Source organism: Urocitellus parryii, chromosome 9 (assembly GCF_045843805.1).
Source record: "Urocitellus parryii isolate mUroPar1 chromosome 9, mUroPar1.hap1, whole genome shotgun sequence".
NCBI lineage: Eukaryota > Metazoa > Chordata > Mammalia > Rodentia > Sciuridae > Urocitellus > Urocitellus parryii.
In genome coordinates, this window is record NC_135539.1 from 6467635 (window position 1) to 6494603 (window position 26969).

General features: G+C 50.0%; 1 protein-coding gene and 9 non-coding genes across 10 annotated transcripts; 3 read left to right on the plus strand and 7 right to left on the minus strand.

The window, feature by feature from the left end:
* Window positions 1-2644: 2644 nt before the first annotated feature.
* LOC144257054 (olfactory receptor 1F1) lies at window positions 2645-3583 on the minus strand. Its single transcript, XM_077803062.1, has one exon. The coding sequence runs from the start codon at window positions 3581-3583 to the stop codon at window positions 2645-2647; it is 939 nt and encodes a 312-aa protein (XP_077659188.1).
* A 7855-nt stretch (window positions 3584-11438) lies between these two features.
* On the minus strand, window positions 11439-11511 carry Trnar-ccu (transfer RNA arginine (anticodon CCU)). The gene has a single exon. It is a non-coding gene; the product is annotated as a tRNA-Arg (tRNA).
* Window positions 11512-15917: 4406 nt separating this feature from the next.
* Window positions 15918-15989, minus strand: Trnap-agg (transfer RNA proline (anticodon AGG)). Its single transcript has one exon. It is a non-coding gene; the product is annotated as a tRNA-Pro (tRNA).
* Window positions 15990-16525: 536 nt separating this feature from the next.
* Trnak-cuu (transfer RNA lysine (anticodon CUU)) lies at window positions 16526-16598 on the minus strand. Its single transcript has one exon. It is a non-coding gene; the product is annotated as a tRNA-Lys (tRNA).
* Window positions 16599-17243: 645 nt separating this feature from the next.
* On the minus strand, window positions 17244-17315 carry Trnap-agg (transfer RNA proline (anticodon AGG)). The gene has a single exon. It is a non-coding gene; the product is annotated as a tRNA-Pro (tRNA).
* A 1567-nt stretch (window positions 17316-18882) lies between these two features.
* Window positions 18883-18954, plus strand: Trnap-cgg (transfer RNA proline (anticodon CGG)). The gene has a single exon. It is a non-coding gene; the product is annotated as a tRNA-Pro (tRNA).
* A 107-nt stretch (window positions 18955-19061) lies between these two features.
* Trnak-cuu (transfer RNA lysine (anticodon CUU)) lies at window positions 19062-19134 on the minus strand. The gene has a single exon. It is a non-coding gene; the product is annotated as a tRNA-Lys (tRNA).
* Window positions 19135-20315: 1181 nt separating this feature from the next.
* On the plus strand, window positions 20316-20387 carry Trnap-ugg (transfer RNA proline (anticodon UGG)). The gene has a single exon. It is a non-coding gene; the product is annotated as a tRNA-Pro (tRNA).
* Window positions 20388-25584: 5197 nt separating this feature from the next.
* On the minus strand, window positions 25585-25656 carry Trnap-ugg (transfer RNA proline (anticodon UGG)). The gene has a single exon. It is a non-coding gene; the product is annotated as a tRNA-Pro (tRNA).
* Window positions 25657-26497: 841 nt separating this feature from the next.
* Window positions 26498-26570, plus strand: Trnak-cuu (transfer RNA lysine (anticodon CUU)). The gene has a single exon. It is a non-coding gene; the product is annotated as a tRNA-Lys (tRNA).
* Window positions 26571-26969: the final 399 nt, after the last annotated feature.

A 26969-nucleotide genomic window follows, 5' to 3' on the forward strand; every position in this document is an offset into this window, starting at 1 on the left:
GTTTACAAATAAATGAATGAATCAAGAGAAAACAAGGTCTCTGAATCTTCCAATCTTCATAGATACCCATTTGAATTCTATTTTATAGATATAGATTTATTGCGGGGGAAAAAAAGTTTGATAGATGTCTGTTCCACATAAAGAGACCCCCAAAAACACAGAGGAGGTTGCGAAGGAAGAAAGGCAACCCTGAAGTTAGCACTCATGGGGAGAGCTGCCAAGACCCAGTGGGGTTATCCACCATGGGTGGGTGTATCCACCATGGCCCCTACTTAGTTATTAATAGAGGATAAAGGGAATTTGAATGCAGATAGCAGTAACCTGAACCTTAGGTGGGTCTTGTGTAGGCTCCTAGGAATATAGGTCATGGACATCAACACTGCACTGGACAGGACACAGCAGACCCAACAAGATCTAGCTTCAGGAGCTGCCTTATGTGCTACCAGCTCATCAGACCAAACCAGTAGGTGCACCCAATTTCCAGTGTTCTCTCATTCATAGTGTGTCCCTTTCTCTTCCCCTCCCTCCCCCTTTCCTACCAGACTTTCTCTCTCCCCCTGGTGGGATAAAGCAGTGCTCTTGACTCCCTTGACTGAATTCTGGGTGCTTTAATTCCAAGAGGGAGGCAAATGAGGTTGGGCAGAAATAAAGAACAAGCAAGAAAGGATGGTGATGTTTATTTTTGCTCCAAGCTGAAGAAATAGGTCGCTCAGGCTTCCTGTGGCAAATAGGAACACAGAGATCTCACACAAGGAAGCATGCAGCAGCATCATGATATTCCAGAAACAGCTGAAATTGTTCCCTTGGGGATGGAGAGGTTTCAATGTGTCCAAGCGAGGGAATACCATGTCCACCAAAATCACATTCCTAAAGCTTTACTGAGGAAAGAAGAAGGAAGTGGAGAATAAGAGCCCAAAATTATGTGGATAAATTGCATTCGGCTTCCTTCAACTATATTCCAGTATAGAACTTCAGTATTCTTTGAGCAATAGGGGCCAATTTAATTTAAATTCATGTTATGATCTGTTGTTTCAGTGTGTGTTTGCTTCCTCCTTTCCTCTGTTCCCTCCTCCCTCCCTCCCTCCCCACCCCTCTCCTTTCACTCTCTCTTCTCCTTTTTCTTTTCCTCTGGTCTCTACTCTTTCCATTTTTGACAAGGGGTCTTGCTAATATTCCCCTGCTAGCCTAGAATGCTCCTGGGCTCAAATGATTCTACTGCCTCCAGCCTCCCAAGTACTGGGACTCCAGCCACTGCCAGTGAGTATTACCTTTCAAATATCAAAAATTCTATTTTCAATGAGGAGAGTTTAAAAACTTTTAAAGAATGTCCATTTTAAAAGTTAAGGCAGGGGGCTGGGGATGTGGCTCAAGCGGTAATGCGCTCGCCTGGCATGCACGGGGCGCTGGGTTCGATCCTCAGCACCACGTAAAAATAAAATAAGGATGTTGTGTCTACCGAAAACTGAAAAATAAATATTAAAAATAAATAAATAAAAGTTAAGGCAGGCTAAGCACAGTGCCTCGTGCCTGTAGCCCAACTGCTCAGGTTAAGGGTGGAGGATTGCAAGCTTGAGGCTAGCCTGGCCAACTCACCAACCCCTGTCTAAAAATAAAAAGGGCTGGCGGTGAGCTCAGTGACCTGTCTAGCACATGCCAGACCCTAGGATCCACCCCCAGCACCACAATAAAAAAAGTCAACAATACTCATTCGTTCGTTTTTGTTTTTCAACTGAAGATGATCATTGTCCTTGGTCTAGGAGCCGCGCCAACGCTTGGAGAGATCACGGGCGCAGAAGGTGCATTTGGGCCTGGGGGAATCGGAATCCACAGGAAGCCCTTGTGGAGGAGACAGAATAAGTCAAAGAAAAATTGAGCTGGGAGAACCGAAAGAGGGAGTCAGGGGGCTTCACAGGGGAGCAGGTGCCATTTGACTTAGTTCTTGAAGGCGCGGGTTGCAGTTGCTACTTAGAGAGGAGAGCCGGGCTGTAGGGCCGCGCAAAGGGAGCAATAAACGTCAGCTTATTTCCCCGACATCAAACACAACACAGCACCCCTAACTAAGGTCGGGCAGCCCTTCAGCAGGTTCCTGAACACACAGCTAAACCCGCCTCTAAGGTCAGGCAGCCAATCAGGACGCTGCCTGGGGTTCCCAAGAGTGTTTCTGCACCCCTTGAAGCTCAAGCCACGCCCCAAATCAGGCCTCTAAGTCTCATCCAAAACGCTATCACCCCCTTTAGTCCTAGTACTTCACTCCGCGGTCTTTGTTCTGTATCTCCGAACTAATACTGTGACCGTTTCTGTGACCAACCTTTCTGATTGACCATTATAGAGGACAAATCAAGGACGCTGAGGTAGACCCTCCACTCTGCCTGCATTCTAGAATCACAAGAGATTTTTTTTTTTTTTTTAAATCTCACTGTTGGGCCCCATCCCAGACATTCTGGTTGATTGGCACAGTTTTGGGTTTGGGATACTGTAAAAGCTTCCTGAGTGATTTCAGATTTCAAATGCACATGTAGCATGACGTTCCAAATAGACCATCTAAAAAGGAAAAGCTTGGCTTGGGCGCCAAACCACCGCTGCATCACACTCAAGTGGTAAAGAGCAAAGTTGCTTGGAATGAGATTCATTCTTGATTCTCTCATCACAAAGAACATGTCCTCCCGCCCACCGCTTTTCTTAGAGCCCCTTTCAAGTCCCTGTTCCTCAGGCTGTAGATGAAAGGGTTCAGCATGGGGGTCACCACTGTGTACAGCACGGTGGCTGCAGGGTCTTTCTCAGCTGAGTGGGAGGAGGAGGGGTTGAAATACACAGCGATGATGGTGCCATAGAAGAGGGAGACCACAGCCAGGTGGGAGCTGCAGGTGGAGAAGGCTTTCCACCTCCCCCTTGTGGAGGGGACTCTCAGCACAGCACAGGTGATGTGGATGTAGGAAGCCAGGATGCACACAAACGGGGTGATCATGATCAGGGCGCCCTCAGTGAGAATCATCAGCTCATTGAGGTGTGTGTCTGAGCAGGAGAGTCTCAGGAGGGGAGTCACATCACAGAAGAAGTGGGGGATGGCATTGTCTGCACAGAACGAGAGCCTGGCCATCAGCAGAGTGTGCAAGAGGACGTTCAGGTTGGCGATGACCCAAGATCCAGCCACCAGCAGGACACAGAGCCCATGGGTCATCTTGGTTGTGTAATGTAAGGGGTGGCATACAGCAACAAAGCGGTCATAGGCCATCACGGCCAGGAGGAAATTGTCCATGTCCACAAACATGAAAACAAAATACATCTGTGTGAGACACCCAGAGAAGGAGATGGTCTGCGTCCCTAGGATGTGATTGGCCAGCATCTTGGGGACAGTGGTGGAGGAGAAGCAGATATCCACAAGGGACAGGTTGCTGAGGAAGAAGTACATGGGGGTGTGCAGGCGGGAGTCCGTGCTGATGGCCAGGATGATGAGCAGGTTTCCCAGGACCGTGGCCAGGTACATGATCAGGAAGAGCAGGAAGAGGAGCCGCTGCTGCTGGGGCTGCCTGGAGAGTCCCAGGAGGAGGAACTCGGAGACGCTCGACTGGTTTGTGCCTCTCATGGGGCTGGAAACCTTGACCTGGAGACAGAGATGGATAAATTCCAAAGCTTGGGACGTGGTAGTTAAGATGAGGCAATTAAGAAGATTGCAGGGCTGGGGCTGGGGCTCAGTGGTGCAGCACTTGCCTGGCATATGTAAGGCACTGGATTCGATGCTCAGCACCACACATAATAAAATAAAGGTCCATCCACAACTTAAAAAAAAAACACACAGAAAGAAAGATTGCAGGGAGAGAGTATGGAACTTAAGTAAGACATTAAGAGTTTTGCTCCCTGGGTTTTGTCCAGTGACCACTCTCTTTGGGCCTCTATTCCTTTGTTAGAATAATGAAATAATTTCCTTGTGAATCAGTAGACAGCATCTCTGGAAGGACACCAGGGGGTTGTGACCTTAGGTTTTTTGTGAAGCATTTGTACTGTTTGAACTTTCTACCAACACCTTTTATTTCTAAGAAGTGAGATAAAATACTATAGAGGAATATTAATAGAATCTCTAGTATTTATAATGAGTTCTAGAGAAGATGTAAAGTGGTTTCCTAGAGAATGTCATGTACCAAGCTTTTAGCATTGAGTATTAGTGTCATCAATATCATTAGTGATGTTGCCTTAGAGAAAAGAACTCCATTTTATCTTCTGATATTTGAACATTCCTGACATGTGCTCTGAGGAGTTGATAACTGCTGCCGGAGTAATAATGATAATATTGCTACTTCTTTCTGAACTCACATTTACAGAGCACTTTACAGAGGTCTGAATCAGGCTTTCTTGGCTATTTCCACTGATGTCCCTGAATCTGACTTGTAAATTTTAAGTGGAAATGACCCAGAGGTATGGGCATAAACAGCCCATTTCTATTCCCCAGTCAGGATCTCAGAAAAAAACAATAGGGCTGGGGATGTGGCTCAAGTGGTAGCGTGCTCGCCTCGAATGCGTGCGGCCCAGGTTTGATCCTCAGCACCACATACAAAAAAACAAAGATGTTGTGTCCGCCAAAAACTAAAAATAAATATTAAAATTCTCTCTCTCTCTCCCTGTCTCACTCTCTTTAAAAAAAAAAAAAAACCACAACAGACAGATATTGATCATGATGGGTGATTATAAGGTACTGCCAATGATCTCAGGGCTATTTTTATGGCTCCACTTTTTAAAGAAGTGGCCAAGTACAGTGGCACACACCTGGAATACTAGTGACTCGGTCCAGAGGCTGAGTCAGGAGGATCACAAGTTCAAGGCCAACCTCAACAACTTAGCAAAACCCTGTCTTAAAACAAGAAATAAATAGGGCTGAGAGTTTAGCTTAGTGGTAGAGTACCCCTGGGTTCAATCCTCCCTAGTGAAAAAGGAAGGAAGGAGACAGGATTAAGGAGGGAGGGACAGAGGGGAAGGAAAGAAGGAAACTGAGGAGTGTCCTGTGAGGCTTCACTGCTGACAAGCAGTTATTGATGAAGGTCCACTAATCTGACTCTTACCCAGAAAGAATGGTGGTCCTCACGGTCACCAGACGTCCTGGGCTTGCTTTGTTTTTTCAGACCTGGACAGAAGTTACTGGTTTGAGGGAGGGGGACTTGTCCTTGGGGTTTTCAGGCTAAGTTTGCATGAACAAGCTGCTGGAGTGCTTGCACTCAGTCCCAGTGCAAGAAGGACATGCAGGAGAGTCACAGGGTAAGTGCTTTACAGGAACCTCCATGGCCACTAGGGCCATATTCCCTAAGAGCCTTGTTAGAGACAAGTGGAGAGTAATTGTCCCTTCTCCTCTTGGGCTCTTTGTGGTCCAACACCGTCAATAAAGACATGTCACCTGTGTTGGGTAATTTCTGCCTCATAGTTGGCAACATTGAAAATGATGCAATCTTGGAGGAAACCCTTCTGCTAAAGAAAACTCACAGTTCTGTATTGTATCTCCCACTCAAGCTGGGATGGTGTCCTTATTGGGAAATGTACCGTGAGATTAAAAGAATATCCTTTGCATTTTCATAGACCTGTGTGCAATTTCCAGATCCATCATTACCAGTTATTACATGCCATTGGGCAACCAGCCTCTACTTGCACAGGGGTCCAAGGAGGTCCCTTCCAGGAGGCAGTGGGACCTCAACTTGGCCCAGACAGGTTCTTGACTTATACCACTGAAAAGAATCTCAGGATGTGTCAAAAGCAAGGCAAGAAAGATGTATTCAAGTTCAGCTAAGCAAAGGTATACACACCTGTTGGCTATATAGTTTTAAGTAAGTGATAAAGAAGGTCTATATACATTGGCTGATAGAGTATAGAGCTGATGTGGGTAGAAAACAACACACACCCCAAAGGCAGGGAGCAGATGCCCCCTTGCCTCTTAGAGAAGAGGAGATGAGCATCCGGCCCAGCATTGTGCTCTCTGACTCCACATGGGGCTTTCCCAGGATGTAAAGTGCAGATTCCCAGGCAAGCGTTCGTGAAGATCAATCCCCTGTCAACCACTTCATATTGGGGGTTCAGGTGGTTTCTCTCTGGTTAAGCAGTCCAGCCATAAGTCAGCACAGGAACACTGTGTAACTCTTTGAATCTGGTGACTTTTAAACAGATTATGTTTTTGTCCTGCTTGATCTGGTGCAAACACATGCTCAGGTTTTGTTCAGCTAACTGAAGAGACAAGCATGGCTGGTCATGCTCATAGATCCCATCTCCATCTGATAAAGATTTCTTCCTCTCTCTCTGAGAGCCCACCTATCTCATTCTTTTAGGGAGGGGTACTGAGTATTTAACCTAGGGGCAATTAACCACTGAGCCACATCCCCAGCCCTTTTTTTATTTTTTGAGACAGGGCCCCTCTAAGTTGGTGAAACTGGCCTCAAACTTGTGATCCTCTTGTTTTAGGCCTGAGTCTCTGGAATCACAGGTATGCCCTGTTGCAGTAATTCACTTGCAGGTCAGCATGGAAAAACAAAGAAGAAGAAGAAGCAGAGCAAGCAAAGCAGCAGCAGAAAAAAAGTCCTTTATTGTGTACAAGCGATCTTTTTATAGTAGTGTGAACAAAGAAGGCAGCCTTCCAACATCAATAAATCAGGTCTTTCAGCTAATTAAACATAGCACATAGAAGTTTTACTTTCTAATCAGAAGTGACCCGCTTCTCATGGTTAATCTACTCTTGGCCCGGAGTATGCTGAGCTCTGCTCTTTGTTTAGAACAGATAAAAAAAATTTTTCTCAGCGCCCTCCTAGCCCCCTTGGCAGAACATCCCGTTTGCAGGCAAGTTCTCCCAAGGTCAGCAGACACCTCGCTTTCAAGCATGTCTGTTGTTACCTAGCTAAACCTTGAAGAAGCCTCTCGTTTGCGAGCAGACTCTCCCAGGGACAGCAAACATCTCGTTTTCAAGCATGTCCGCTGTTGCCTTCTATATCTTGACAGAATATCCTGTTTGCAGGCAGACTCCATCAAGGACAGTAATAGTAACGCAGTCACGTCTGATTCTCTACGATGCCCCACCACATGTGACTTCACCTATTTCGTTCTGTATTACAAAATCTCACCACCTGTAGAGGGGAGAGACAATATTTACCTCAGAGAGTTGGGATGACTCAGTGAGATAATTTTTGTTGAACATCTCATAACTCCTAACCTCATCAATGTGATGGGCTAGGGCCCAGTCACTAAGCAGAGACTGCAGATATTAAATCATATATGTATCCTTTACTCTCCGCTAAATACGTACCATTTGGGAATAGTGCCATATATTTATCTTCATATGTCAACAGTCATTTTTATAAGGGGTCATATGATAAGCCTTTTCTTCTATATCTTAAATTGGGATAAATGAGAAATGGGAGGGCTGGGGATGTGGCTCAAGCGGTAGCGCGCTCACCTGGCATGCGTGCGGCCCGGGTTCGATCCTCAGCACCACATACCAACAAAGATGTCTGCTGAAAACTAAAAAAGAAATATTAAAAAAAATTCCTCTCTCTCTCTCTCTCTCTCTCTCTCTCTAAAAGAAAAGAAATGGGAATCACTGTTGGGTCTATTTATAAATTGGTGGAACATGGACTCCAATGAAGAAATGAGAATTATTGATTCCAATAGGTATCAATCTTCACAAACTTTCCTCTACAGTTGTTTAGAAGGCAAGATCTGACTGTAAGCCAGAATGATACAGGAAAAGGAGTAAAGAAACAACTTATAACAGCAGGAATTAGAGTGATAGTATTATTGTGGATTCTACAGAACTTTTGAGTATAATAAGGGAATAATATGAACAACTTTATGCCAATGAATTGGAGAGCTTAAGGGAGATGAGCAAATCTCTTGAAAAGGGCAAACTATCAAAGCTACCTCAAAAAAAAAAAAGAATCAATTTCTTATTAAAGAAACTGAATTGTTCATTTAAAAAAACCCTTCCCACTATGAAGACTCTAGGCCTGCATGGCTTCCAGGGTGAGTTATACCAAACATTTAAGGAAGAAAAAAATACTAGTTCTACACAAACTGTCTCAGAAGACCAAAGAGGAGGACAAATTCCTGTATCAGCCTATGAGGCCAGTATTACAAAAGCAAACAAAAACATTACAAAAAAGAAAACAAAAACAAAACTATATACCAATATTCCTCATGAACAGTGATGCAGTAATTCTACAAAATATGTTTAGCCAATCCAGTCTATCTTATGACAGAGATATTAACCCTTCCTTCTTTGATTTTCTATTTGTAAATTAAAGTATATTATAAAATATAGTAAAAGGCATCAGATCCTAAGTGTTTGATTAGATAAATTTTGAAAAATGCATACAGTCTTTTAACTACAAGCTAAATCAAGATATAGAACATTTTTTATACTTTTGTTTAAAATGTTTCTAATTAACCTCTGAAAATCCCTCCCCAGTCAATACAACTATTGTTATGATTTCTATCACTATAAAAAAAATCTGACTGTAAGATATCCGTAAGACATTTGATCTTATACATCATAAATTTCTGGATTGACAAACTACAGAGTCAGTCATAAAAACCATATATCTGCTGTGGTGCATTGGCACACTCCTGTAATCCCAGCTACGTAGGAGGCTGAGGCAGGAAGATCACAAGTTCAGGACTAGCCTCAGCAACTTAGTGAGGACTTAAGCAATGGCAAGTCCTCGTCTCAAAATAAAATCTAAAAAGGGCTAGAAATGTGGCTTAATGGCTAAACATTCTTGGGTTCAATTCTCAGTACCAAAACACACACACGCACACACACACACACCTTGAGTCAGAAGTAGCAATCAAATCCTTTAAGTAATGTCTTCTGAAAACCATGTGTTCCTCTGACTAATCTTCTGTGGTGGCTCCCGAGAACTCAAGACTAAAACCTCAGGGTTTTAATGAGCTTTCACATCTTCATCAGACACAAACTTTTAGACATCAAGTTCTGTCTATCCTGTCTCCAGAATTGGCCACAAAACAAACCCATAAAACTAATTATGAAAGATAAAGTGGGGAGAATAGCAAAGGCATTATTTGCAAGTGATAGAAAACCAACCCATATCAGCCTTAGGAGAAATGGAATCTACTGGTTAATGTAATTGCAAAGTACAGTGTCTTCTTAGAAAGCCTTTGTGTTTCAGGAAGGGCTAAATTCAGGGACCTGAATAATGACACCAAAACCCTGCATTTCTCTCTCTCTCCACTTTGTTTTCTTCTGCTCTAGTTCATTCTGTAGACTCTCTCCATGTGGCAGCAAGATAGCTGCTCCAAATTTACATCCTCCTAGACTAACAATCACAGGGCACGTAGAACTTCTCTCTACCAATGTTGACCTATTAACCTCAGGTAATGCTGTAATCATCTCTTCTTGGGTCATGTGACCAACCCTGAATCAACCATTTTGAATGGGAGAGTGGGATATTCTGGTCCTCCTGGGTCATAAACCCAGTCCACACACTGCTGCCATGATGTGCTGCTCCCTCACCACAGCCAATACATCATCAACTCCAAAGCTGTGAGCCTTTTTTCCTTGTAAGTTGACTATCTCAGGTATTTACTCTAGAGGTGGAAAGCTGATCAACACATATTCCATGTGAAAATACAGTTCATTATCACCAGAACTAAATGGGTGAGGATAGGGCCTCCCCAAACAGGTCTGAAGAATGGATATGGGAAGGAAGGTCCATGAACCCAAATTCAGAACCACAATCCACTAGCACTAGTTCATCAGCAAGGCTGAGCAAAGGGGTTGGAGAAGGAACTTAGCACAGAGAGATAAACTAGTAAGGTGTTTTGAAAGTTGTTCAGGGAACTTGGAAAAACCTGTACTGAAAGACAACTCAACATCAATGAATACCCTCAACACCCAGATCTTGGTTTCTAAATGTCATTCCTTGAAAAATGGTGTCATGTTGTGTCATTAGCTACAAGGGAACCTGGAAAAGCACATAGTTAGCTTGTAAGGGTCCACAGGAAAGGCAGAGAAGGAAGGAGGGCTAGACTGAATACTGACTGAGACAAACTGTAGCCTGACATGTATAGTCTGCCTAATTATAATCTGGAAAAACATGTCAAAATGATCATGGCAAGACTGTAAGTCATTGGCCAGAGGAAATAACTGAAGACCTTCAAACTGAAAAGGAAAATAATATCAAAAGAAGTAGCTATGGGGCCAGGCATGGTGGCACATGCCTGTAATCCCGGCAGCTCCAGAGGCTGAGGCAGGAGGATTGTGAGTTCAAAGCCAGCCTCAGGAAGGTGCTAAGCAACTCAGTGAGACCCTGTCTCTAAATAAAATACAAAATAGGGCTGGGGGTGTGGCTCAGGGGTTGAGTGCCCCTGAGTTCAATCCCTGGTACCTCCCTAAAAGAAAGCAGAAAGCGGGAGGGGGCTCAGTGGTATAGCACTTGCCTAGTGAGGGGTGTAGAAAGAAAGGGGCAGGTTCCAGGTCAGCGGCCATCGCTGCTTGTCCTTTCCATTCCTTCCCACCTTGAGCTCCAGGCCTCCAGGTGAACCTAGCAGGTGGCTTCACCCAACCTTCACCCAACCACAAGCTGCACTAACCCTCCTTTTAGGGTTGGTAATTCTTTCCCCTATTCCAAGAACTACCCTGCCCTGTTTAGAGCAAGGGAGGGTGGCCCAGAGGCACCTGGTCTAAATTTGGTCCTAGACTCTGTAAGCCCCTTCCTAGAACCCCAGGAGCCTCTTTCAGGGAGGACTCCTGGCTTTCCCACACCAGAGTGCTCACTGAGTCACATGCCAATCAGGACAGAATTTGCTAGGCCCCAAATCCTGGACTGCCACCAAGACTTCCCCAGGGAAGTTCCTTCCCATCCCACAGAAACTATGAAGTCCCAGGAACAACACCTGCTTTCCACAGATATTGGCCATCTTTGACCTCCTTTTCCACATGGCTGGAGTCTTATCTCCACTCCACTCCCCTCATCTGGCAGGGAGGTTTGAGAGCCTTTCACAGCAAGCACTTACAAAGAGCTGGGACTTTGGAGTTACTTTTTGCCAAGTCAACCAAGATGCACTGACACTTCTTTTTGAGGCTGAACAATGTTAATGAAACAAAAGTTACCCACCCCACTCAGGAAACTAAACACTCAGCACCACGTTGGCCCCCAGGGTGGCCTTCCTGCCTCAGTCTGCACAGTAGCTGTGGACCTGTAACTGCAAGCACTCTTTTATTATTTTCTGAATTAAATGCTTTTGCCCCAGCTTACTTTCTTGCCATTGTTGTGATTGGGACATCGTTTTTTTTTTTTTTATTCTTTCCTTTATTGCGTTTATTTCCAGATTAAAGTTTTCCTTTTTAATGGTCTTTTGGTTTAATCTGCTTTCCCAATCCATTCTCGATGGAATATTCTTCACCTTTTTTGTAAATCAAAACTTCAGTACTCCATTAAAGGAACCAGGAACTGGACTACCCCAGGTGGGACTCGAACCCACAATCCCTGGCTTAGGAGGCCAGTGCCTTATCCATTAGGCCACTGGGGCAGCTGGCTAAGGATCTTCAGAGTACACTGAAAGGAGTAACCCATACCGATGGTTAAAACGGCTCAGGGATTGGATATTTATTGAAAAACATCTGGCTGAGTCCCTACAACATTCTAGCCTCAAATCAAGTCGCCAGGGATGCAGTAGAGAACCTGACATGAAGCCGGGCGCCCGCCGAGCTCCGCTGTAGACCGCGATCTCCTCTCCCTGGGTGCGTTTCGCTCCTCCACCCTACGGACACCCGCCGGACACCCGCTGTCGAGGGCCTCCCAGGCTCCCGAGCCCATTGGATTTTCCTTCGGATGACGAGCCGGCGAGCAATGAGAGTCTCTGCCGGCTTGGTCGGTGGACATTGGCCCTTAGGCTGCCCTCGGGCGGTGCTCCCCAGGTCCAGCGCTTGACCCAGACCCAGCAGCGCGCCCCGCTAGGAAGGACGGGCGGAACAGAAATAGGGAGGCGACCCCACCGGATCCCCTGAGCCTCCAGCACAGGCCAATGCCGGCGCCTTCTCAGCCGCGGGGTGCGCGCAGCCCCAGGCTGGACGCCACACCCAGAGCTTGACCCGGGACACCGGGCGGGGGAGTGCCGAAGGTTCACCTCGGACCTCGCTGTAGAGGCACCCGCGCTCGAGGGGCTGCGGAGCTCCAGACAAAAGCCCTTCCCCTTGCGGTTGCCCGGAGCGATCTCCTCGACATCGTGGGCACGACTCCTGAAAATGTGCTGGAAACCTGCCCTTCTTTGCTCTCGGTGGCTTGTAGTTTTCCAGTGGTGAAAACCGAGCAGAATCTGGAGCTGCTCGAGATCGCGTGCCTCAAGGGACTTTTGGGCACCTCAGAGGGACCACTCCTCGCATCACCCCAATATCATTAACGTTTCTGACCCTGGGGAAGCATCAGCCTTGGCGGTTTAGAACCCACGCGCCTGCGAGGCCGAGGCGCGTCCTTAAGGGGACCGGGGCCCTGGCTTCTTGTTGGAGCGCGCTTCCCTTTCCTATGGGCGAGATCTGGGGAGCAGCAGCTCACCACTTAAAACCCTTTGCGTTTCAGCAGAAGGCGGGAGAAAAAGGAAGCTCGGGTGGCTGAAGGTAAAGCTGAGCATTAACTGGTTCAAAGTCGGGGCCCTCTTTTTCCTGTCCGGGCCTGGAAGATGGAAGAACCACCAGCGATCCCTGAGCTGACGGGTCACTACGGGTCACTCTGAGACAAAAGAACAGGTGACAAAACAACTAGAGGCTGGCGATCGTGAGCCAGATCTGCCTTTACAGATTATTGAAAAGAAAAAAAAAAAATGTTCCGGTTTGGTGGCTCAGAATCAGGGATTCCAGGGCAAGAAGATCGCAGTTCATAAGCCAGCCTCAGCAATTTAGCAAGACTGTGTCACAATCAGGAATGGTTGGGAGCTGGGGCTGTGGCTCAAGTGGCAGAGCACTTGCCTAGCACGTGGAAGGTGCTAGGTTCCATCCTCAGCACCACATTCAAGGAGAGAAAAAAGGTTCTACTTAAGAATCCCAGTTGTCTTGAAGACAAACAGCCTTATAATCAGAGGGATCCCTTGGTTAAGGTGTACTTTCAAGTGTCCTACAATACTTTTACCAGGTTGATTCTTACACATTTGTTTTCTCTCCTTCTTTTTTTTTTTTTTTTTTGAGGGAGTGGGGGGGTGGGGTGGGGATGGGGCATGGTGAGGGTGGTGGTTTAGCTAAGGATCAAACCCCAGCTGAAACATGCTGGGCAAGGAGTTCTCCCCTGGAATCCATTGGGACAGTGCAGTGGAGGTGGGCCTGAGATGTGATTATGTTCTGCATATGTCCTAGAGAGACACTTAAGGGACCCAACGCTTTAGGACACCCCCTTTCCCCAGGCGAGACACTTTCCAGAAAAAGCTGGTGGCCAGATCCTAATGGAGTGTATTTCTGTGGACACTCATCTTTTCTAGGCACCTATTCAAGGCGACCCCGGCCACCTGGAGCAGGTCCTGGTCCACACTCTTAAGGCTTTGGGTTTGTTGTTGTAGTTGTTGTTGTTTTTGGTTTTTGTATTTTAATTTTTTTTTCAAAGATATAGCCAGGTGGTTTCTTTCTTTCTTTCTTTTTTTTTTTTTTTTTTTTTGAAAGTAGATACACATTTAAGGAAGAATGCTGGCTATCTCCAGAGGGAGAGACAGCCTTTTATTTTATTTTTTTAAATATCCAGCATTTTTTATTGTTTTCAGCAAGAGGATTGGTCGCAATAATCCCACCCATTCATGTCAATGAAAACTTTGAGACTTTCTGAGAGTGCTTTCTTTTGTGGTTTCCTTAAAGCTGTTAACAATTTTTTTTTTCAGTACTGGGAATTAAACTAGGGTGCTCTACCACTAAGCTGCACCCCCAGCCTTTTTTATTTTTTCTTTTGAGACAGGGTTTCACTAAATTGCCCAAATTGACCTCAGATTTTGTAATCCTCCTATCTCAGCTTCCAAAGTAGCTGGTATTACTGACATGAGCCACCAATATTAACATTTTTTTAGAGTGTGGATCATTGCTTTTTATGTAGTTTTATGTTAATTATATATGCTTTATTTTTAAATGATACATAGTAATTGTGCATATTTATCAGGTATGCTGTGACATTTCAATACATGTATACATTGTATACATGTGTAATGATCATGGTCATTGGCATATCACCTTAGACATATGTCATTTCTTTGTATTGGGGACATTCAAAATTCTCTGCATTAGCTATTTTGAAATATCCAATAAATTGTTGTTAAATATATTTACTCTGCTGTGCTGCGAGTATTAGAACTTAGTCCTTCTATCTAGGACACCCCTGTGCCCATTAACCATCCTCTCTCCATCCCTTCCTCCCACACATCCTTTCCAGGCCTAGGTAACCTCTATTCTATTCACAGTTCCTTTGAGAGCAGCTATTTAGCTTTCACATGTAAGTGAAGATGTCTTTTTGTGCTGACTTATGTCACTTAACATAGTTTCCTCCAGTTCCATCCATATTGCTGCAAATGACAGAATTTCATTATTTGGCCAAACATACTCCACTGTGTATATATGCCACATTTTCTTTATCCATTCTTTTTTTTTTTTTTTTTTTTTAGACAGGACCTAGGTTGCTGAGGGTCTCACTAAATTGCTGAGGCTGTCCTCAAACTTACATGCAGCTGGGACTATAGGCATGTACCACTAGACCAACTCCATTCACCTTTTGATGGACACCTAGATTGATTCTAAATCTTGGCTCTTGTGAATGGTTGTGCAATAAATGTTGAGAAATACTGATTCCAGTTACTTTGGATATATACCAATACTGGGATTGTTGATTCACATGACAGTTCTATTTCCATAATGATTGGTGATATTTTTTCCCCAGTTGAGTTGTTTGAATTCCTTTTGCTAGTCTGGAAATTAATCCCTTATGAAACAAATAATTTGCAGATATTTTCTCCCAGTCTGCAGGTAATCTCTTCACTGTTTATTGCTTTCTTTGCTGTTCAGAAGTTGAGCCCAGGGGGGTCTTAACCACTAAGCCAATCCTTATACTGAGACAGGGTCTGGCTAAATTGAACTTGTGATCCTATTGCCTCAGCCTCCCAAATCTCTGGGATTATATGCTTGTGCCACTGTGCCCAGTGTGTTCAGAAGGTTTTAATTTGATGTAATCCTCTGTCACATTTTGCTTTTTGTTACCTGTGCTTTTCACAACCCGCCCCCAACCTTTGCCCAAACCAATGTCTTGAAGCATTTCACGTATGTTAACAAATTTTATTTGGATTATTTATTTGGCCCTGGGGAATTGAACCCAGGGTGCTTTGCCACTGACTTACATCCCCAGTTCTTATTTTTTTTTTTTTTTTTTTTTTGTTGTTGTTGTTGTTTTGAGGCAGGGCTGACTAAATTGGCGAGGCTGGCCTCGAATTTATGATCTTCCTACCTCAGCCTCCAGAGTGGCTAGAATTACAAGCGTGTACCATTTGATTTGTTGACAAGTCTTAAAACCAACAACTAAAAGTTTTTAAGAGGAAACTAATTTTAGAACGGAAATGCTTAATCCCAGGAAGAGTAGCTCGCTACGGTCGGAAAAAGCAGAGAGCCTTCGCCCCTTATGGAGAGTAGCGTTGGGGTCGCTGGACTCCACACACACACACACACACACACCTCGACGCGGGGCTCTAGGACTCTCCCCAGGACCTGGCTGCGCAGACCCTTTCAGGACTTGGGGCGCAGACCGAGCAGAACTGGGAGGCGCCAGCGATGGGCGAGAGGGGAGGGCAGGGACTGGAGGGCGGCCACCCCTGCCTGGGCGCCCTCCTGCAGGTCCCAGGAGCACCAGTAAAAGTCCAACTGTCAGAAAACGACCTGGGCCTTCGAAGGAGTGCTCCGGGATTCTGCATCCCAAAAAGGGGACCTTGGGCTCGTCCGGGATTTGAACCCGGGACCTCTCGCACCCTAAGCGAGAATCATACCCCTAGACCAACGAGCCACCGGGAGGGCATCCTCTACTGCTCCTTAAAGCCACAGGTGTCCTGGGGCAGCCCAGCCGACAGCAGGGTTTCAGATTCGCTTAGCGGGAAGTTCAAGGTCACGGAAGAGCCCAGCTCCCCGGACGCTCCCAGTTACACAAAGTGGAGTCCCTCGTGTCCCCCCGCAATCTCCACCAATCCGATGTCGTCCAGGCCCCTCGCAATAGCTGCTACCGCAGGTGCGCCGCTTCGGAGTCGGCCCTTAGGTCACTTCACTAAACTCGCTCCCTACCGCAAAATATTTCACCTGTTCGGGGTTACAAAGGGACTCCCAACTGAGAACAGAGGAGTGACACCAAGACACTTGGGACATCTGCCCCCCAGACTCTGGGGATATAAACTCCGGGCTGACTATTTTAGGACTCCAAGGTAGTAAGCATGCAAAAGAGAAGCCACCGCCCAACGTGGGGCTCGAACCCCCCAGACTCTGGGGATATAAACTCCGGGCTGACTATTTTAGGACTCCAAGGTAGTAAGCATACAAAAGAGAAGCCACCGCCCAACGTGGGGCTCGAACCCACGACCCTGAGATTAAGAGTCTCATGCTCTACCGACTGAGCTAGCCGGGCTTCCTTAGCAAACGTTGCTGGCTGTAGAAATTGACCCAATGGCCTGAGGTTGCTGAAAGCCCAGTTGGGTTAACAAGTCGATCTGAAGATTTGGGCCAGTCTTCTCCTGAAGTCCACAGCTGCATTCGCCTTGATGTCCCCTCTGCACCTTCCAGTACCTCCCCTCAGCCACCCACCACCAAGATGTAGCTCTGAGGAAAGGGACACAAGGGTGAAAACTAAGATTGGGAATGTGCACAACCTGTCCCTATAAGCCCACGCTGGGCCCTACCTGGGGTAGGTCCAGGGGTAACATGCCAAGATTTCCCCTTCCGCAGAGCCTGGATTTCACCCCCAGGATCCCAGCCCACACCCACAATCTAGACCTCTACACCTCAAGGGAGACAAAAGTCCAGAAGCCCTGGACCCCACCAGACCACAGGAAGGAAGCCACCAGGCAACAGCGCTCTACCCCGGGAGAATCCAAGAGACAGCATGTGGAGAGGCGGCCTTTAATGGTGCAGGAAGGGCCGCTTCTTTACTGCCTCGAACTCAAACCAAAGGCAGTGGGAAGGTTCAGTTTCAGGTCTTTTTTTAAACGACTTTTCTAGAAGTCCTATTTTAATATCCAAATCCAGCACTGGGCTCTCAGGGCGTCAAAAAAGTGGGCTCGTCCGGGATTTGAACCCGGGACCTCTCGCACCCTAAGCGAGAATCATACCCCTAGACCAACGAGCCACGTAAGTCCTTTGGTCAGATACTCTATATGACCCTTGTGCGCCCTGGGGCCAGGCGAGTCGAATTTCAGAGCCGCGAGAAGAAGCAAGTTCAGCAGAAGTGGCGACAGAGGGCGCCCCAAACCCCAGCCTCTCTTCGCTCTCCACCAGGTGGGGAGCAGCCCCTTCGCCTAGGGGTGTCCCCTAGGTCCTGGCGGATCCGCTCAGAGCGAGGGATTCGCGCGCCCCCGCGCCGCAGCCCTCGCTCCAGTCCCGCCTGGTATCTACGCTGGGGAAGACGCAATTCCCGAGAGCGGGAAGGCTGCGTGGAGGGTCCTCGGGCCGTGACCACCCGGACACCCGCCTCGGCCGCGCCACGGCCCCGCGGTGTGGCAGCCGAGAGTGCGCAGCCAACTCCTGCTGGGTGCAGAAGTGCCTCGCCGGGCGCCGCTTCCTCTCCACCCTTCTCTCGCCCCAGCGCGGCAAGAAAAGAGCCCCGACAAGGAGCCCCGAACACAGGAGGGAGACTGGACCAGCCGCGCAGCGCCCCACCTCCGGAAGGGGTGTCCCGGGGGCAGGCGGGTCACGCCACCTACCCCGCTCCCGAGGCGGGCCAGCTTGTGCTGTAGCTCTGCCCTTCCCGCGTCCAGCCCGGCAGGAGTGGGCCGGGCGGGTCTCCGCCCCTCCCCTGGAGCGCAGAGCGCACTCCCTCCTCCCCCGGGAGAGAAGTTCCCGGGCCTGGGCGAGAGCGGCCCGAACCCGGTAGGACGCCCCGGATGAGCAAGCCCTGGCTTTGTCAAACCTGCTTCTCCTCGAGCTGGACAGGCCACTTCTTCCACTGGCTCAGTAGACCACCCATGCGGGCCTGGAGTTCCCAGTGCCATCCCGACCCATGACCAGGAGATTGAACCTCAGTGCTCTACCGACTAAGGGGTGTGTGGGGGATGGCGCCATCTGGTCCATCTGTTTTTTGATCCGAGGCTTCAAGGTAACGTGGCTGCTCCTGAAGAGACTTCTTGGATCCCCAACATCACCCCTGCCGCACAGGACCAGACCTTGGGGACTGAGCTTCCAGTTGCAGCCAAAGATCTGGGGTTGCCATCAGGGGAAACTGAGGTCGGAGAGGGGACCTCGAATCCCAGAACTGTAGGCGACCAAAACATGTCCCCTCCTCCTGTGGCCTCGGACCCGGACCAGCCTCTGTGCTGAGGGCTCGGTGGGACCTTTGGGGCTTGGGGATGGGGGCGCGGGACTTTCTTTATGCCTCTCTGACTCCTCCCCTAGCCACAAACCACCGCCCCACCGCAATCAGCCGCAGGCGGAGGGCTCCCCAGGAGAGCCGTCTTGCTCCAAAGTGCGTTTTTGCTGCTCACCCGCTTGGAGCAGGAATTTACCCCTCCTCCAGTTCGCGGGGAGCGCTCTTTCTGGGACTGCGTGGCTCTGTCTCCTCCTGGGCTGGTTCACAGGGAAATTGGAGTTCCATCCAGGACCTAGCTGTGAGGATGGGCTCATCCTCTTTGGAAATCAGTCCAGTCCAGGGAGATGGGGACATTTGTGAAAGAAGGGTTAGGAAACAGTTGTAAGTGGGAGGCTCGTTGGTCTAGGGGTATGATTCTCGCTTCGGGTGCGAGAGGTCCCGGGTTCAAATCCCGGACGAGCCCTGTGATATGAATCTCACTGTCGCTTAGTTATGCTACTTTTTGAGTCTCTTAACAAACATGTATCTGTACTGATCTGATTCCAGACCCTGGACAAAGGCAAAAAGTCCCGCCCAACGTGGGGCTCGAACCCACGACCCTGAGATTAAGAGTCTCATGCTCTACCGACTGAGCTAGCCGGGCGACTTATAAATACCCCCTTAAGAGCACCTAGCCTATATTATCCCTCTGGGAAACTACCCGAAATCTAGAGAAAAAGGAAGGCAGTCTGATACAGATGTACAAAGGGGTACAGCCTCCCTGAACTACCCATGTCTGGTGCATCGAGGCCCAAGGGGGCTGTGCTAAAAGAGCATTTCCTCTGGGAGCCAAATGTAACCCCTCCAAGCACTTCTCCCTTCTCCAGACCGGAAACTTGGGAGCCACTTTTAGTCAGTGAGGTCAGGGTCACAGGGTCCAGGACACTAGAGATAGATGAAACTCCCTGTATTGGCTCCTAGGTGGTGGGTCTCTTCTAGGTCTGCAACAGGTCCTGGGTCCAAATCCCACACCAGCTCTCACTTTCAAACTCTAATTTCTTGTCTGACCCGCCCCCACTCTACCCACTGCACCCCCTTGCTTTAGGGTGGGCACCATGGAGTGAACCAGGAAGGTGGAACCCCGGCATTGGGTAGAACTAGGGCCTTCCTCCTTTCCAGCCAGCTTCTGGAACATCCACCAGCCAATGAAAGAGGGCAAGTGCTCCAGTGTCTGGAATTGGTCCAGCCCAGAGATGCCCCTGCATGGGAAGGACTGCCGCACAATGCAGGTACCCAAGAAAAGACATGGCATTTTGGGGAACCTAGAGCCTCTGGGGAGATTTGTAGGTCCAGCCCAGGGCAGGGCGGGCTTTGCAGAGAACAGAGCCTCTGAGTCTCCCTGAACTCTGGTTCCTTCGCTGGGGCAGATGAGACTCGGCTTGGCTTAGGGCTGGGGTTGGTAAGTCAGAAAGGCAGGAAAGCCTTAGTGTGGGTGGCACAGGGAATCCCCTGTGGTTTTTCAACAGTGCCCAGCTCTGTTGTGACGCAAGTTACTGTGCCTCCACTGGGCTGGAGGGAGGTCTGGGTCATCGAGGTACCTCAGAAAATGGACGCTTGAGCTCCAGACCGTCCTCCTCTGCCTCTTCCCCTCAAGGCTTCTAGTACAGTCCTAGCTGGGCGAGGGTGGACAACAACTGGACCAAACCAATGTCAAGAATGCTGCTCGTGGGGCTGGGATTGTGGCTCAGTGGTAGAGAGCTTGCCCAGCATGCGTGAGGCACTGGGTTCGATTCTCAGCACCACGTACAAATAAATAAAATAGATGTCCAAAAAAAAAATCGTGTTGGCTTGTTGGTCTAGGGGTATGATTCTTGCTTTGGGTGCAAGAGTTCCCAGGTTCAAACCTTGGACAGGCCCCACACTTTTGACCCTTTGACACAGAGCCAGGGAAGAACTAGGGCTCATCAGCAAGACTCCAGACCTGAGCTGTCCTGGTCCTTTCTCACTTCTCTTTACCAAATGTCCCACTGGTTTGGCCCAGAGGGAAGCAAGGAGAGAAGGGTGTCTCCCGGTACTGCAGGCTCCAAAGTCCTAGGGTATTTCTAGATACCCAAAGCTGGGGACACCCTAGAAAATGGGCCTAAATAAAGCAGATTTTTGTTGACCCAAACTCCCAGGCCACACTGTATCTCTCCTGGGAAGACAAATCTAAACTGTGCCAGGCAACTGAGAGCAGAAGTTAAAGGTCATAAGGACCACAAGCAAAAGGAACTGTTTGGCTTAAGGAGGTTTTCCTTGCTTTAGATGTAAACTGTCACTCAGCAGGGTGGCACACACCTGTAATCCCAGCAGTTTAGGAGCCTGAGGCAGGAGTTCAAAGACACTCAGCAACTTAGTGAGACCCTAAGTAACTCAGTGAGACCCTGTTGTAAATAAAATACAAAATAGGGCCAGGATGGGGCTCAGTGGTTGAGGGCCCCTGGGTTCAATTTTTGGTACCATATAAACAATCCCAGATTCCACCCAAGCAGCCACCTCTGGACAGGTAGTGTGAGGCCTGGCTATAATATCTTGCTAACTATCTGGGGTCTTGAGCTTTAAGTGTTGGGGACAACTTGCCATCCTCCTGTTTTCAGTGTCCCAGTTCCTTAGGATTACGGATGTGTATCACCACACCTGACCCTCCAAATCATTTAAAATGGCTCTAAAAATCAGTCCCTGTTCACCTGTGAGCAGTGGGAAGGCCCCCCACTGGGACTTGGCCATCTAGAATGGTCAGTCAAGAGAGTAGGTCCTGAGGAAGTTCCCCACACCAAGCTGGGTCAAGAGGTTGAAGGGACCTCTTCCCTTAGCTCTGCCCCTGCCCTTGCTTCCCCTGAAGTCCAGCCTCAAGGCTGTTGCCCTTGAAAAAGTCACAAAGCTAGATGGAAGGGGAAACGTGGGACTGGCCAGGAGTTTGCACACACAGTAGTACCCAGGGCTCTCCCTTTCCTTCCCCAGCCAGGCTTCCTACCACCACACCACTCCCACAACTCCACCAGCCTGCCCTCCAAAGCCCCATGGTGGTCGGTGTGAGTCCTCCCAAGCTGGGGCTGGCCTCCCCGCCCTGCCGCCTGCAGAATTCTGACACACTGCCTGGATTAGAACCTGCTTGCCACAAGCTTTGGTTTAATGGAGAATGAAATCAGTAGGTAAAGTCACCGGGAAGGTCTCCCAGGCAGCAGGAGCAAGAGGAAAGCAGGGAGGTCATGGGCCTCCTTCTTGCCTCATGTATGAGTAAAGCTGGAACAATCCAGCCTTGCACTTTTAAACATTTCAGGGTGAGGACTGGACAGAGCACGGAAGAAGGGTTAGGGGTAGGCTACAGAGCTCTGGGAAAGACCAAAGCTCCCCAGCAGGAATAGTCGCCGACTGGGGCCAAGAACACCAGTCAGGGGTAAAGGCAAAGGAGGGCCCAGGAAAGTCCCCCACAATTCCTGGGCCACTCTAGTTGGAGTCACCAGTGCGCCCAACCCGAAGCCTCGCACTCACGCTGCACTGCGCCTGGCCCTTTGAAAAGGAAAATCCGAGGACCAAAGTCCTGGGCCCTCCAGGTGTCTCTGGCCTGGGGCAGTGGAGGCAGGGAAAGATCCACAAGTTTTCTCAGGAGCAGGCCTCTTTGAGGGTATCCACAGGCGCCCAGAACTGGGGGAGGCCGAATAGAGTCTGAGACAGAGCCGCAGAACCGCGCTGACAGGGAAGTGGACGCTGTACCATTTTCCCCTCTCCAGGACTGAGCGGGAAACACTATGCAAACAGACACCCACTGTTGCATGCTCAAAAGGAGCGTGGAGGTGACCAGAAACAGGCCAAGGAGTGTGATTCCCGCTAGGAATAAGGGAGGTCGAGGGTTCAAATCCCAGAGGAGATATTACTTTGGCAAGTGAGATACCACCATCACCATCACTTGGTGGTGGGAAGTTAGGTTCCCCGCTGCACTCAGGATGCCCTGACCCCTGTGATTTTGACTGTGTGTTCCTGCCTTCTGTGTTACTCCTTGCCCAGTGTTAGAAGTTATTCTGATGTTGGATCTTTAAGATTAAGATCAAGAGGGACACAAGATAGAAATAAACCTTCTATTACTCAAAGGCCTAGGCAGTCCAGGGAATGCCTGCCTGAAGGGCACACAGAGGTCAGTAAAAACTACAGCAAGGTGACAAGTTGAACAACACCCACAGAAACAAAATGTAAGAGATCCCAGCAAGCAGCTCCCTGAAACCCACATCCTGAAAAAAACCCCACATGCATCCTGCCACTACCTCAGAGACACCCTGGAAGCCTGCGACACATCCTGTTTTCTTGCAGAACTTGCTAACCCTAACCCACTCTTGCAAATCCATAAAAACCCCAAACCCCTGAGGACTCCTGCTGACACAGCTCTTGGAGTCTGGCTCCTCTCTTGGAAAGTGAATAAAACTTTTTTTCCCCCTACCTTAAAAAGTAATCCCAGACGACCCCTCCTCTTTTCCTTCAGCAGCGGGGATTAGGGTAGAATTCAGTGAGAACCTTGGGTGATCGATATAGGGGCAAGAACCCCGACTTGTGCGGGCGCTGGGTCCACCCTCCCGCCCGAGTGTAGTTTGACCCCTGATGTGCTGTCACCTCTTTCCCCCCCTTACCCAGACCACTGTCCCTTCGGGTAGGGCCAGACTTTCCTAATCTCTGAGTCCTGAGTGGGAGCTCCAACGTGAGTAGTTTGAGGGACGTGGGGCGCAGTCTCGACTGGAGACTCGCTCACTCCACGCATCCCTCGGCGGCTCCCAAGCTGTTTTTCCGCGCCTCGGCCGCCAGGCGGTGCTGCGGGGCTGGGAAGCGGCTCCGTCGCGGGCAGGTACTGCAGGAGGCGCGCGAGCGAGCCGGTATCTGGCCCGGTCTTGCGTTGTCGCCTCTGTCAAGGACCAGGGCGGGTCCCTAAAACCCCTTCCCACCGGGCCCGAGGTGGGCCTGTCCTGAGAGGACGTCTTTTCAAATGGTCCCCCGATTTGGCCCCAGAAAATCTGCTTTCTCCTCACTTCCTGGGATCTGAACAGAAACTACCGGGGCCACCCGGGCGTGAGACCCAGTGCCTCCGAGGTCCAGCATGACCCCGTGGTGGACGCAATCCATGGTGGCCCAACTGCCTCTGTCCACACCGGGAGCAGTAAAAGCACCCTTCCCCTCCCAGCGGGGGCTGTCGGCAGAGGCCTGGCCATACTAGGAACCCGGAGAGCCCAAACTTGGAAAAAGGCCACACACGCCGACACAGATGGTTTTTAATTACTAAACTAAGAAAATGACTCTAGACAGCTCCGAGGAAGCACATGTGACGTTTACATGCCAACAGGTGGAATCCGGCGGGTTTCTTAGATCATATATGGGGGGATAGTCCCTTGCGTTTAAGGCCGGGGTCAGCGCGTCGTGGGCTCAGCTCGCGCAGGTCCGCGCCGCGTCCTGTCCACGCCGCAGGACTGGGTCTTGTCGTCTGTCCCTAGGTCGGCGCGCCGCCCCACTCCCTTCCCTGCCCGGCAGTCCCTGACTGTTTCCACGGTCCGCACGCCCGCTCCTACCGAGCCGGCGTGGCCGGGTGTCAGAAATCCCCCGGGAGGTTGGCTCCTGGCAGTTCCTTGGCGCCCAGTGTGTCCCCGGGGGATACCAATAGTGACTACTACGCAGTCTCCTTTTTCGGGGTAGTGACCTGACTCTTTATTTTGAAGAGTTAGAGCAGCCAGGCTCGCTCCGTGGGTAGAGTAAGAGACTCCTAATCTCAGGTCGTGGGTTCCAGCCCCATGTTAGGTCCCCTTTGGCCAGCTCTCCACGCATCTCTTTCCTGTCTGAGCCGGGCCACTTGTTTTCAGTTACAGAGCAGCCCTCACCACAAAGCTCCCTCTGAAAGTGCCAGGCTTTGTCTTCTTGTCTTACAGGGACTACCACTACTGCACCTTAAAAATTGGGCTAGTGAATCAGAAAGGGGCCACCAGCACACACACACACACACACACACACACACACACACACACACACAACCCTGAGGTAAAGAAGGGACACTGGTGTGGGCAGTATATGTCCTGGACCTCTTGCCTGTATTCACTTCACCTGGCTAGGGCAGTAATCAATCCTCAGGTGTACAAGAGTACAAGAGGGTCACTCTTCCAGCTTAGGATACCCCAGTTTCCACGAAAACCCTTAGTCCCTGCCTGTATCAGCCATCTCCTATTTTCTGCATTCTGAAACTTGGACATCTGGGGCCTCACTCATCCTGGAGGGACTTCTCCTTCCAGGCTAGCAAATTCTTGGAGATAGCAAACAACTCCTTCCAGATTGTGCACTTCAAATCTGGGCCAGGACTCTCAGCCTGTGTCACCCAGAGTCGGGTATCAGACAACTAGGGACAGACTCCACACCCTGGAGCCCCCCGAAACTATTCAAGCTAGTCAATTGTAACCTGCTTATCTTTATAGTCCCATGAAATCCACAGTACGGGCTCTTGGGCTCTTGACTAGTTATCTCACCCCTTCTCCATTATGTTCTCAATGGCAGTTGTCTCCTCTGCCGGTTGCACTATTCCCGAATTACAGCAAAACCTATTCAACTGCTGCCGTTCTTCAGAGACCAAAGGCAGGAGCGCCCTGCACTTCCACGGTGACCCCTTCTTCTTGGCAGCCCCAACTCAGCGGCTCTAGGCCTCGGCGCGCTCAGACTCCGCCGCGGTTTCCTCCCCTTGGTTGTGCAAGGCAGCCTCTGAAGAGGAAAAGGACGTTCACATCCGTGGGCTCCGCCGGAACTTGACTTATGGTACCCAAAGGAAATTACCCGCCCAGAGTAAGTGCCATCCCTGGACCCCCGATGGTCTGGCACAGGACGGGGACCCGTCCAGGAGGCGGGGAGGTGGGTTTGCCCTCCGCTCGGTTGCCCCGGTTTGGGTTCCGTTTCCCCAGGGGCATCTAGAACTTCTAGGTCCAAGGATCAGACTGGGTGAGGCCCAGGCCACGCGAGGGACAGCTGGCAACGCCGAGAGGTCGCAGGCTTTCGGGAATGTGCTGTGCCTGAAAGAGTCAGCGTCCCCTGGGCACAGGATTTGTGGGTGGGAAAAAAAGCCGGGCTCGTCCGGGATTTGAACCCGGGACCTCTCGCACCCAAAGCGAGAATCATACCCCTAGACCAACGAGCCGCCGTGCCGGGACACTCTGACGCTGGTCCTTGGAGGCAGGATCCGGCGGCCCCGCCCTGTCCCGCTCCTGCGCCCTGCCACAGGCAGGGCTTCCGGGTCTCGGCCGCGAGCTAAAGACCAGGGCCGCCGCCTGCGGGGCAGAGGAGCCAGCGAGGCCCGCGTGAGCTCTGGGGTCTTTCCGGGTGCACCTCAACCCAGACACCTCACCCCACGGGGCACCTGAGTCGGAGATCCTGAGCAGGGGACAAGGGACTGCCACCTCCCGACCGGCCGGCATGGGCGAGCTTCGAGCAACGGAAGGAAGCGGAGGTCCCCCCGGACCCCACGACTGCGCCCCTCCCCTGGACCAAGACCCCTGCTGGCCTGGGCGTGGCCCCGAGACCCGACGCAGGGGTCAGAGCTGGGTCAGGGGCCGTTTCCTCCCGCGCGCGGCCGTGCGACCCTCCCAACGTGGCCTCCTCTCGCCCTGGAGTCAGCAGCTCAGCGCAGCCCAGAGGGGCGAGGCGTGCTCCCGCGGCGAGGTCCTGAGCCGCCCCAGGGAAGGTGGAAAGGGAGGCGTAGCGGGTGGGTTGACCCCGGTTTGGGTTCCTCTCACCGCGCTCCCTGCTGGATCGCCTGGCCCCCGACCTTCCAGCTGCCCGGAGCTGCAGCGGCCGCAGACACCGGATGCACAGCAGACAGGGGCCTCGTGGCACAGCCCAGGCCACACGAAGTGGACCCGCCAACTCAACGCTCTGGTTCTTGGGGTGCGGCCCGTCTATGACCTGGGCAGTCCTCCATAAGTTGATTTGGAAATCGTGTAGAACTCCAACTAGCGAGTACGGAGGGGACTGGAGAGACCGCCCGGCTAGCTCAGTCGGTAGAGCATGAGACTCTTAATCTCAGGGTCGTGGGTTCGAGCCCCACGTTGGGCGTAACTTTTCTTGGGAGAAGCTAACCACTGCACCTTAAATACTCCTTTCAGATGTCGGCTTGTTCACTGCATTTAATTCCCTTCCAGACACGAAATTAGTTGCCGCGTCAGGGAAGACAGACGTATACGTTACCGCAAGCCCCCAAATCTCTCTTGGGCCACGAAGCACATTTTTTTTTTAACCAAGGATTGAACTCAGGGGTGCTTAACTACTGAGCCACATCGCCAGACCCTTATTTTGTATTATTTTTAGAGACAGGGTCTCGATGAGTTTCTTACGTCCTCGCTAAATTGCTGAGGCTGGCTTTGAATTTGGGATCCTCCTGCCTCAGCCTCCCCAGCCAGGGGGGCATTGCAGGCCTGCGCCACTGCGCCCTGCTTGGGCCGCACATTCTTGTCC

Excerpts from the sequence above, each read along its gene's own strand:
- LOC144257054 (XM_077803062.1), bottom strand. The coding sequence starts at position 3,583 with ATGAGAGGCACAAACCAGTCGAGCGTCTCCGAGTTCCTCCTCCTGGGA.